Source organism: Salvelinus alpinus, chromosome 29 (genome assembly GCF_045679555.1).
Source record: "Salvelinus alpinus chromosome 29, SLU_Salpinus.1, whole genome shotgun sequence".
NCBI classification, from domain to species: domain Eukaryota; kingdom Metazoa; phylum Chordata; class Actinopteri; order Salmoniformes; family Salmonidae; genus Salvelinus; species Salvelinus alpinus.
The window spans coordinates 36,871,780-36,884,137 of NC_092114.1; the positions used below are offsets into that span (position 1 = coordinate 36,871,780).

The 12,358-nt window shown below is 42.5% G+C and overlaps 1 protein-coding gene across 2 annotated transcripts in view; it reads left to right on the plus strand.

Moving 5' to 3' along the window:
• The window catches only part of LOC139558629 (atrial natriuretic peptide receptor 1-like), a 123,560-nt gene extending 112,764 nt beyond the window's left edge, over positions 1-10,796 (plus strand). For both annotated transcript variants that reach the window (XM_071373879.1, XM_071373878.1), the window contains exons 12-22: positions 71-175; positions 570-641; positions 1,487-1,646; positions 2,287-2,442; positions 8,089-8,257; positions 8,539-8,685; positions 9,013-9,136; positions 9,411-9,479; positions 10,033-10,207; positions 10,354-10,452; positions 10,561-10,796. In XM_071373879.1, coding sequence (XP_071229980.1) covers positions 71-175; positions 570-641; positions 1,487-1,646; positions 2,287-2,442; positions 8,089-8,257; positions 8,539-8,685; positions 9,013-9,136; positions 9,411-9,479; positions 10,033-10,207; positions 10,354-10,452; positions 10,561-10,712 — 1,428 coding nt within the window. In that variant the 3' untranslated portion in view covers positions 10,713-10,796. The remainder of the gene's footprint in view (positions 1-70; positions 176-569; positions 642-1,486; positions 1,647-2,286; positions 2,443-8,088; positions 8,258-8,538; positions 8,686-9,012; positions 9,137-9,410; positions 9,480-10,032; positions 10,208-10,353; positions 10,453-10,560) is intronic.
• The last annotated feature ends 1,562 nt before the right edge of the window (positions 10,797-12,358 follow it).

The following is a 12,358-nucleotide window of genomic DNA, read 5'->3' on the forward strand; positions in this document are numbered from 1 at the left end:
GCTGGTATGTTGGTGATTATGTATGCAGTTGCTAGCATGTTGGTATTGATGTTAATCTTCTTTCCTCCAGATGCGGGATGTTCAAAACGAGCACCTGACTCGCTTTATCGGAGCCTGTATTGATCCTCCCAACATCTGTATCATCACAGAGTACTGTCCCCGGGGCAGCCTGCAGGTACTTCACACAGCCTATAGGATCTAATTGTTCTATTCTATATTATTCCTTTCTATTCTTTAACCTTAAATAACCTTAGCGTTGTGAACCAAAACCCCTATTGGTCTCTTATCTCCCACATCACACATTCTCACAATGAATAAGTCATGAACCATCTAGCCTACAATTACAACCCTTGGGTCTTGAGATGGTTGGTTTATCCTCTAGGCTTCATGTGTTGAATACCGACAGCCTGTGTGAAAGGAATATGACATGTCATGCATATTCTGATGTTAGCATTGTGGACTGGGATTATTAACCTCTGGGTGACTTTCATGTCTGGTTGATTTGAAACATGTTCTGAATATTTGTGTGTCTGTGTAAATTGTCATGTTTGTGTTCATGTGTTGTGCAGGATCTTATGGAGAGCGAGACCATCACCTTGGACTGGATGTTCAGATACTCTCTCATCAACGACATTGTTAAGGTGTTTCTCCATCCTTCGTCCTCCATTCAGAGATTTTAAACAAAGACACAAGCCAGTGTAGGAGGAAAGAGAGGAGGAGGTTTGTGATTAAGTAGCGATTGGTCCAGGATTCTCAACCAATGGGGTCACGGGCATATATGTACTGATTGTACTGATACTTAATGTTACATTCACAGTATGAGGGCTAACTTTGTGCTAGGGGAGAGGTAGAAAATATTCAAATAATATTTATTCTGTCATACTTCTTCAGTTTTTTTTTATTGTCAATACAAAAAGTTATGCCAAGCATGTTACCTCTCACTTTATTTCATGCTCTTACGCTGATTTGTATCATATATTTTCAAGAAGATGTTTGGGATTACACCAGATCCAACCAACCCGTCATGTGTATTGCCTGCAGCAGGAGTTGTGGATTGTCCAGGCTTTGTAGATGCATGCGGCCAGGCATGTGCGATGCTTATAATGAAGGGTAGGCGGATGGTGTCTGACACCTCCTGGTGTCCTGGTTAGAATGATGAATGAAGAGCTCACGCATTTTACTTGAGTTAGCCTCGATTTAATGCCCCTCAATGTACATTCTAGCAGAGATAGCTGTCGTGAGAAGGCTACCTCCGTACTTTGCAAAGGAAGCTATGCATATCTTCAATGGAAGTTAATGGGAGGGTACAGAATTGTTGGTTATTGACTTGCAATGCATACTGTAGATTGTTCAGCAAATGCAATTTCGTTGGCTAAAAGCATGTGTGACAGTTCCCGCCCCTCTGCATGGAACTGTGCGGGAAACATTTTACACAGGGTCATCCACTGGTTGCATACCTTGTGAATCACACCGTCTTTGATTCTAGGGGATGGCCTTCCTTCACAACAGCGTCATCGTCTCCCATGGTAACCTGAAGTCCTCTAACTGTGTGGTGGACAGTCGCTTTGTTCTGAAGATTACTGACTACGGGCTGGCCAGCTTCCGCGAAAAGTCCAATATGGAGGACACACACGCCTACTATGCCCGTGAGTTACCTGAGCTGCAGAAACACACTCACACGTAGACAAAGACACACAGATTCGAACCCATGAGCAAACACACACACACACTCTAAATAACTCAAACCAAGTGATTTCCCTGCCATTGTTGTTATTCAAAAACCAAACATGCCCATTTTCTGATACAATTGGCTGTTTGTTTTACACAATAGATTTCTGTCTAAATGTTCTGTAACAATGTCCCCTCCTGAGAGAAAGCCCTTGCTGGCTCCATTGAAATACATGTCATTGATGTGGCGTAACAGTCAAATCACCTGGCTGAAAAAGTCTTGATTAGTTGCTGATTGAAAAGGTGGGTATTTAAACTCCCAGTTAATCTGGCTCTTTCTCTCTCTCTCTCTAAGTACATCTTTGGCTAAAGAAAACTCATAATACATCTTGAAATGGCCTTTTATTCTTACGTCGCGTTAAATGTGTAAATGTATATTTTGTGTATTTAAGTTGTGTTATACAAGGCGGATTTGTAAAAGAGATCTAGGTCTCGATATGTCTTCCCTGTCAAAATAAAGGTTCAATTAAAACAATTAAGGAAACTGTATCCACCTCTTCTCTCTCCCTCTTTCCCCCTCTACCTCCCTCTTTCTTTCTCTCCAACCTCCCTTTACAGGAAAATTGTGGGCAGCTCCAGAGCTGCTGAGGGCAGAGTGTCCCCCACCATGTGGCACTCAGAAAGGGGACATCTACAGCTTCGGCATCATCCTGCAGGAGCTGGCCCTGCTCCGAGGGGTCTTCCACATCGAGGGGGACACCTTCAGCCCCAAAGGTGTGTGTGTAAATCAAATTAAGTGTTGTTTGTCACATGCGCCGAATACAACAGGTAATACAACCTTGCCGTGAAATGCTTACTTACAAGCTCTTAACCAACAATGCAGTTTAAGAAATAGAGTTAAGAAAATATTTACCAAATAAACTAAAGTTTAAAAAATTACATCAAAAAGTAACACAATAAAATTACATAACAATAAAGAGGCTATATACAGGTATAGGTTAGTTGAGTTAATTTGTAAAGTGACTATGCATAAATAATAAACAGCGAGTAGGAGCAGTGTAAAAACGAAGGGGGGGGGGGGGGGGTCAATGTAAAGTCTGGGTGGTCATTTGATGAATTCTTCAGCAGTCTTATGGCTTGGGGGTAGAAGCTGTTAAGGAGCCTTTAGGTCCTAGACTTGGTGCTCCGGTACTGTTTTCCGTGCGGTAGCAGAAAGAACAGTCTATGACTTTGGTGACTGGAGTCTTTGACAACCTAGTATACAGGTCCTGGATGTCAGGGAGTTCGACCCCAGTGATGCACTGGGCCATACGCACTACCCTCTGTAGCGCCTTACAGTCAGATCCCGAGCAGTTGCCATACCAGGCGGTGATGCAACCGGTCAGGATGCTCTCGATGGTGCAGCTGTATAACTTTTTGAGGTCTCCTGAAAATATTTGTGTGTCTGTGCGTGTTCTTCAGGCAAGGACAGGCATGTACAGTGCCTTCAGTAAGTATTTACACCCCTTGACTTTTTCCACATTTTCTTGTATTGCAGCCTGAATTTAAAATTTATTCAATTGAGATTTTTTTTGTCACTGGCCTACAATTATGTTTTTAAAAATGTTTACCAATTATTTAAAAATGAAAAGATGAAATATCTTGAGTCAATAAGTAAGCCTAAATAAGTTCAGGAGGAAACATTTTCTTAACAAGTCACATAATAAGTTGCATGGACTCACTCTGTGTGCAATAGTAGTGTTTAACATGATTTTTGAATGACTACCTCATCTCTGTACCCCACACCATTATCTGTAAGGTCCCTCAGTCGAACAGATTCAACCACAAAGACCAGGGAGGTTTTCCAATGCCTCACAAAGAAGGGCGCCTATTGGTAGATGGGTAAAGTAAAAAAATGCACACGGGAATTGTGCATTGTGAGTTACCAATTACACTTTAGATGGTGTATCAATACACCGTCACTAAAAGATACAAGCGTCCTTCCTAACTCAGTTGCCGGAGAGGAAGGAAACCGCTCAGGGATTTTACCATGAGGCCAGTGGTGACTTTAAAATAGTTACAGAGTGTAATGGCTGTGATAGGAGAACACTGAAGATGGATCAACAACATACAACAGTGTAGTTACTCCACAATACTAACCTAATTGACGAGGTGAAAAGAAGGAAGCTTGTTTGAAACAAGGCACTAAAGTATAACTGCAAAAAATGTGTCTCAGCAATTACATTTTTGTCCTAAATACAATGTGTTATGTTTCGGGCAAATCCAATACAACACATTACTGAGTACCACTCTCCATATTTTCAAGCATAGTGGTGGCTGCATCATGTTATGGGTATGCTTGTAATTGTTAATGACAGGGGAATTTTTCGGGATAAAACAATAAACAAAATGGAGCTAAGCACAGGCAAAATCCTGTAGGAAAACCTGCTTCAGTATGCTTTCTACCAGATACTGGGAGATTAATTCACCTTTCAGCAGGACAATAACCTAAAACAGAAGGCCAAATCTACACTGGAGTTGCTTACCAAGAAGACTGTGAATATTCCATGAGTGGCCGAGTTGCAGTTTTGACTTAAATCTGCTTGAAAATCTATGGAAAGACCTGAAAATGGTCTAGCAATGATCAACAACCAATTTGAATAATTTTTAATAATTTTTAAAACAATAATGGGCAAATGTTGCACAGTCCAGGTGTGGAAAGCTCTTAGAGACTTACCCAGAAATACTCACAGCTGTAATCACTGCCAACGGTGCTTCTACAAAGTATTGACATTTACTTATGTAAATTAGTTATTTCTGTATTTCCTTTTCAATAAATGTGCAAACATTTCTAGAAACATTATGGGGTATTTTTGTAGATGGGGAGAGAGAAAAAATCTATTTAATCCATTTTGAATTCAGGCTGTAACACAACTAAATGTGGAATAAGTCAAGGGGTATGAATACTTTCTGAAGGCACTGCAATTATATGCGAATATATATCTAGGTAAATACGTTTAGGGTTAAAGATGAATGTACAGACCAATATGGATGGGCACTTGAAACAATGAAAATAAAAATCCAATCTGGGCCCTCTCCCAATCTGGGCCCTCTCTTTCTAAAATGATCTGCCGGAATTGTTGCAACCCCTATTACTAGCCTGTTCAACCTCTCTTTCGTATCATCTGAGATTCCCAAAGATTGGAAAGCTGCCGCGGTCATCCCCCTCTTCAAAGGGGGAGACACTCTAGACCCAAACTGCTACAGACCTATATCTACCCTAACCTGCCTTTCTAAGGTCTTCGAAAGCCAAGTCAACAAACAGATTACCGACCATTTTGAATCCCACCGTACCTTCTCCGTTATGCAATCTGGTTTCCGAGCTTGTCATGGGTGCTCCTCAGCCACGCTCAAGGTCCTAAACGATATCATAACCACCATCGATAAGAGACATTACTGTGCAGCCGTATTCATCAACCTGGCCAAGGCTTTTGACTCTGTCAATCACCACATTCTTATCGGCAGACTCAACAGCCTTGGTTTCTCAAATGACTGCCTCGCCTGGTTCACGAACTACTTCTCTGATAGAGTTCAGTGTGTCAAATCGGGGGGCCTGTTGTCCGGACCTCTGGCAGTCTCTATGGGGGTGCCACAGGGTTCAATTCTCGGGCCGACTCTCTTCTCTGTATACATCAATGATGTCGCTCTTGCTGCTGGTGATTCTCTGATCCACCTCTACGCAGACGACACCATTCTGTATACTTCTGTCCCTTCACTGTGTTAACTAACCTCCAGACGCGCTTCAATCCCATAAAACTCTCCTTCCGTGGCCTCCAACTGCTCTTAAATGCAAGTCAAACTAAATGCATGCTCTTCAACCGATCGCTGCCCGCACCTGCCCGCCCGTCCAGCATCACTACTCTGGACGGTTCTGACTTAGAATATGTGGACAACTGCAAATACCTAGGTGTCTGGTTAGACTGTAAACTCTCCTTCCAGACTCACATTAAGCATCTCCAATCCAAAATTAAATCTAAAATCAGCTTCCTATTTCACAACAAAGCATCCTTCACTCATGCTGTCAAACATACCCTCGTAAAACTGACTATCCTACCGATCCTCGACTTCGGCGATGTCATTTACAAAATGACCACCACAAGGTGCAAGATCTCACCACAAGGTGAGATCTTGCATGGAGCCCCAGACCGAGGGTGATTGACCGTCATCTTGAACTTCTTCCATTTTCTAATAATTGCGCCAACATTTGTTGCCTTCTCACCAAGCTGCTTTCCTATTGTCCTGTAGCCCATCCCAGCCTTGTGCAGGTCTACAATTGTATCCCTGATGTCCTTACACAGCTCTCTGGTCTTGGCCATTATGGAGAGGTTGGAGTCTGTTTGATTGAGTGTGTGGACAGGTGTTTTTTATACAGGTAACGAGTTCAAACAGGTGCAGTTAATACAGGTAATGAGTGGAGAACAGGAGGGCTTCTTAAAGAAAAACTAACAGGTCTGTGAGAGCCGGAATTCTTACTGGTTGGTAGGTGTTCAAATACTTATGTCATGCAATAAAATGCAAATTAATTACTTAAAAATCATACAATGTGATTTTCTCGATTTTTGTTTTAGATTCCGTCTCTCACAGTTGAAGTGTACCTATGATAAAAATTACAGACCTCTACATGCTTTGTAAGTAGGAAAACCTGCAAAATGGGCAGTGTATCAAATACTTGTTCTCCCCACTGTATGTGTCGAACTGCTTTGCTTTACCTTGTCCAGGTCGCAGTTGTAAATGAGAACTTGCTCTCAACTAGCCTACCTGGTTAAATAAAGGTGAAAAAAAAATAAAAAATACCTAGGCAGGCTCTTATGAAAGCACATTGAAATACTGTACCTTTTTCTATAGCTCAATCGGTTGGTACGTTGTCGAGCGGACGGTCACATGTGTTGGTGAGGTAGAGCAGGGGTTCCCAACCTTTTCCCCCGGGGCCCCTGTTTCACATTTTCATTGTCATCAACATTTTCATTATCGAGATTGCCTATTTTAAATACACCGCCAGCTTGGTTTTGTTTAATTAGATGGACCTAGGAAATGTTTTGTTTGAAGCTAATTTCCTGCAATTCCTTCATAGTTTAACAAGACTCCTCTTTTAGGTAGGCTATTTAATGATAATAATAATAATTATTATTATTATAATTATGTTAATAATGTTTAAGGAAATAAAGTCTAGACCCAATTTCCTCAAATGTAATTCCGCGACCAAATATGTTTTATTATGATCATTTATATGAACCCTTAATTTAATTATACATATTCTCTTTTACAGAAAGTGATTATATCAATTGATAGCGACAGTGACACATTGTATAAGATAACGTCCTAAGCAAATTCCAATTTCTTTGACTACTCGACTTTAGAAGGTCGTAGCTCAGCTTCATATGAATGTCTTAAAGACAAACCAAAGATATTCCCATGTGCATCAGAGCCACGTCTTCCTCTGGCATTTTACCACTTGTTTCTAGCCTTGCAGGTGTATGCGTCATTTTAGATCGGTATAAACAATCGTTAATTGTGTATTTTAAAATGTATTTTAAAATGGAAGGTCCCGTGCACCCCCACAAAATGTTGGCGCCCCCTAGATTGGGAACCACTGAGGAAGGGGACCCTGGTTCATGGAGGCAGTGCTATATGCTAAACTAGCACACTTACGGCAGTTATATACACATTGAATTGAAGAGGTGGGTGGGTCATATCATTTATGTGTGAGAGACGAGACAGAAGTTGGGAACGAAAAATAAGAGGAAAATAACTTAAATGAGAAGAGAGAGGGGGGATGGACAATGAGTTCAGGCCATTAGCACTGGCAGAGCCCGGTCCCCGGATGGAAATATTGTTGGTTTATGGAATGAAGAAGAGCTGATATGGAGAGTAAACATGGGAGGTGACCTAGATACAGTATTGAGTATTGACACATTTAACAGAACACATCATTTCCTTCAACCTCATTCTGCATTGCCTTTCATCTTCCATATTCAAGTCTATTGGGATGGCGCTGCGTTTCAAGTGCCGCCTTGTTCAGAACAGAAAAGAAAGGAAGCAGAGAGAGAGGGAAGAAAGGAAGGATATGGAGAGATTAGATGACAGAGTTATATCTCTGAAACTATTGACCATGAGAAAGAGGCTGGTTTTACTGTCACCTTGGGAATATTTTAACGTGTCGTGTTCTTGTTATGTGAAAGGAAAAGAGGCTTGCCTGTCCAAGGGCTGTGTAACTTTTCTAAATGAAGCTCCGTTGAACTCCACCTCTCTCTCTCTCTGCTTCTCTATCTCTCTATCTCTCTCTGAAATTGATGTGTGCCTTAGTACAATAGTACAAAATGGTTATATGAATTCGCACATCCCCCCTTTCTTTCTTCCTTCCTCCCTCTTTCTCTCTACCAGAGATCGTAGAGCGCGTGGCCCTGGGCCAGTGGCCCTACCTGCGACCCTCCCTCTGCCCCCAGAGCCACAGTGAAGAGGTGGGCCAGCTCATGCAGCGCTGCTGGAGCGAGGACGTGAACGAGAGGCCCGAGTTCCACCACATCAAGCTGCTGCTGCGCAAACACAACAGGTACTCTATTTCTGTACGCACTGCTTAAACCTCTGCACTTTATATGGTTCCTGATCTACAGACACGCGCTTATACCCATCCACTCACTTTAGAGATCTTCCTTCCTCTGCATTCAAAATAACACTCCACACACAAGCATGTATTTATTATCCCCAGTGCCTTTTTATACTCACAACAACAGGTTTGCACTGCTCTGACCACTATCTTCCAAACCTCCCTCCAATGTTTTACCTGTTCTTTACTCCGCTCCTCCATCCCTCTCTCCTTCATTCCTTCTGCAGGGGTTATGGGTCTAATATCCTGGACAACCTGTTGTCTCGTATGGAGCAGTACGCCAATAACCTGGAAGAACTGGTGGAGGAAAGAACACAGGCTTACCATGAAGAGAAACGCAAGGCCGAGGCACTGCTCTACCAGATACTTCCACAGTGAGTGTATTAAGAGGATCACAATGTAAATATGTAGTTAAACTTTTTTGTGTTGTCCTCAATGATTTTGAATGCAGTGTATCCACTGAGTTGTGACAAAAAAAGGACACAAACACACCCTCACACAGAAATACTCATCAGAGTGGAGCCACTCTGCAGAGGACGAATAAATCCAAACATCATTTGGTGATTGGACTGAATCATACACACACACACACGCACACACACACACACACGCACACACGCACACTCGTACACAAACAGACTCTCTTGCACACACACACACACACAGCCTACTCACTCTGATTAACACTGTGTCTTACATAGCTCTGTAGCGGAGCAGTTGAAGAGAGGGGAGACGGTGCAGGCTGAGGCCTTTGACTCAGTCACCATCTACTTCAGTGACATTGTGGGCTTTACCGCCATCTCAGCAGAGAGCACGCCCATGCAGGTCAGTCCAGAATGAACTCCTGAAATACAATGGCTTTAGGCTGTCATGAATGAGAAGTGGAGTATGCCGATTTTCAGAGCAAATTAAAATTATATATTTGAGTTGGGACCGATGAACTGCACTCCATTGAAGCATACTTGTGTTCAATGTGCACTTTTCAGAAGTTGACTGTATTGAAAATGCCTTATAATGCTCGGCAAATTAATTAACTGTTATTCTACTGAAAGGAAACATATTTTATGCAGGAGCTAATAATCTTCATGTTTTCCCATAGGTGGTGACCCTATTGAATGACCTCTACACGTGTTTCGATGCCATCATCGACAACTTCGATGTTTACAAGGTGAAGTCAGAGTCTAAACCTAATTCACACATGGTCACAGGGTGTGCAAGCTTTTGTTCCAGTCCAGCATTAATACAACTGATTCAGCTAATCAAGTGCTTGAGGATTAGTTGAATCAGCTGTGTTGGAGCTAGAATGTCACAAAGACCACAAAGACACACTGCGGTCCTCCTGTACTACACTTACCCACCACTGGGTTAGGGACATATTTAAAGGGAAATTTCTAATAATTTCAACTTCACATTCATCATCTCCAGCACCACCCCAACATCAACATATGTGAAAATGGCACTTTTCTATGTTTTGTAGTAAAAAAGGTAAATTAAGATGTTTTCAATGACATCATAAACACGATGCACACCGGTGATGTCATTGGAAACACTTATCTCCCTCTATCTTTTTTACTACAAAACATAGAAATGTGCCATTTTCACATATGATGATGTTGGGGTGGTGCTGGAGATGATGAACATGAAGTTGAAAAATGGTGAAGTTTCCCTTTAAGAACCCTAGTGACAGTGTGACCGTCTCGCTCTCTCTGTGGCGCCCTCAGGTGGAAACGATAGGTGATGCGTACATGGTGGTGTCTGGGCTGCCGGTGAGGAACGGCAAGCTGCACGGCCGAGAGATCGCCCGTATGTCCCTGGCCCTGCTGGAGGCCGTGCACTCCTTCAGGATCCGCCACCGACCTGCCCAGCAGCTCCGTCTGCGCAGTGGCATCCACAGTGGTGAGCAGCGGTGGGGGCAGGATTGTAGAATTCAAGCAGTACTGTATTTGTTTTCGGACAAATGCACTTCATTGAGCTTTTCTGACACTGTGGAATCATTGGAGTCTGTGGAATATTGAAATAGGTTGTCTGTGTGTTCCCTCCAGGCCCTGTATGTGCTGGCGTTGTAGGACTGAAGATGCCTCGGTTCTGTTTGTTTGGAGATACAGTCAACACAGCCTCTCGCATGGAGTCCAATGGGGAGGGTGAGAGTGACCAACCTCTTTTATCTACTGTCTCATGACCTATCAGGACAAACACTATCCCTTCTCTGGTTTAAATGACCACATTTCTGTCATGTTATCATCCCTCAGCCCTGAAGATCCACGTGTCGGAGGCCACACGCGTGGTGCTGGACGACTTCAACTGTTTCCAGCTGGAGCTGAGAGGAGACGTGGAGATGAAGGGCAAAGGGAGGATGAAGACCTACTGGCTACTGGGGGAAAGCATCAACAACATGGCTTAGTAGAGAGAGAGAGAATTAGACATAGACAGTATTGGAAAGATGCCGTAGAAAAGATTGTTTAGGCAAGGGAGGACTGAGGTAAAAGGAACAGACATGCATACAGATACACATAGGAATGGGGTGAAATAGAAATAAGCAACAAACAAATACTCCTGACAACCACCTCCAGAATGATAGTCTCATCGACTCAGTCTCACTGCTCTTCAAGGGCATTCCTTGGTTCCTTTAGGTGGAAACGCTCTCTCTAGATTGACTTACTATGGTGCATAAGCTATCAACGTTGACCTTCCATGGACAGCTTTAGACTTGTACCTCTCCAACCAAAGGAAAGCTATCACTGTTACACCACCGTGTGCCGAATGGTGAGGCCCCACCTCCTCCGATTGGCAAGGACGATGGGCATTTGCGAACAGCTCCACCCAGTGTTCAAGAGTTGCAACTGTCGCTTTCAAGAACAAACATTTTGGACAATCTTGTTGGACCTGTTGTTTATCGTGACGAGAGTAGTCCAATGTGTTATTTTGTGGTTATTTCACTTTGTGACTGATTGGTGTTCTCTAACATGTAGAGGCCTTAGTGTTATGTGAAGCCTTCACAGGCATTATTCTATTTGTTTCACGGTGGTGTTTGTTCTGTATCACAATATCAGTTTGTTCTATATCTATATAATTGAACATTAATCAAGTGAAGACCAGAGGGTTATACTACGAATGTAGCTAGATGTACTCAGGCTTTTCTGAAATGACCTAACTTCATGAACTGCGCGTTCATGTCGCACATGGCTAGTCGAACGCCGAACTCTTCATTGAGACAATGCTGAAACATCAATCCGTGGACGAGTCAGTGCCATATTTACATTTTTGCCGAAATCAATTTACCTGCAAATTCAGCAGGCTATGGTGTGAAATGGGCAACTAGACGGTTTTTTTTTTACACATACGGTTTTTGTTTGTTGTGCTTATCAATGCACAAGTCCCATGATTCCCCACTCCTAACGATACAAAAATAGTATTAAGTCATACGAAAGTTTTACTGCACGTGAAGTTTCAAATGTGTCATTACTAAATGTGTTATTACTATTACTGTTTTTAACACAAGAATTTGATTGGTCCTCGGCTCAAACACTTCATTCAATATAAGTGGGACAAGCCCTGAGTTAGCCTGTCCGGGAGCAGGTTACTTCTGAAGGATTCGTTGCCATAGAAATGTTACTGGCTAGAGCCATATTCGTGTCACCACTTATCCCGAGTTGATCTCAGAGTTGACCAAAGTTACCTCAACTCCTCAAACCTGATTCATAGTGTACTGCTCAGTTATCCATAATAATACCAGTTCACAAAGTGTGCTCTACAGCCTGCTTGGCTATGTGCTTTAGGATGAAGTAGGGGAGGTAATCACCTCCATGCCAATGTGGGCTATCTAATTGACATTGGTGAAATGTCTCAAATGGACACTTATGGTGTTAAGTTGTGAATTAGCATTCAACAGGACTGTTCAAAATCTTTTTGGTCATAAAAAAACAATTCATTGCTTTAGTCTGCTCAAGATAAACTGCGATGACAATGAAGAATGGGGAGTTAGATTTGGCCATAAATGACAACTTCTGGGTGAATTAATATTGTCGCAACCTGTTCTCAGAGCATTTT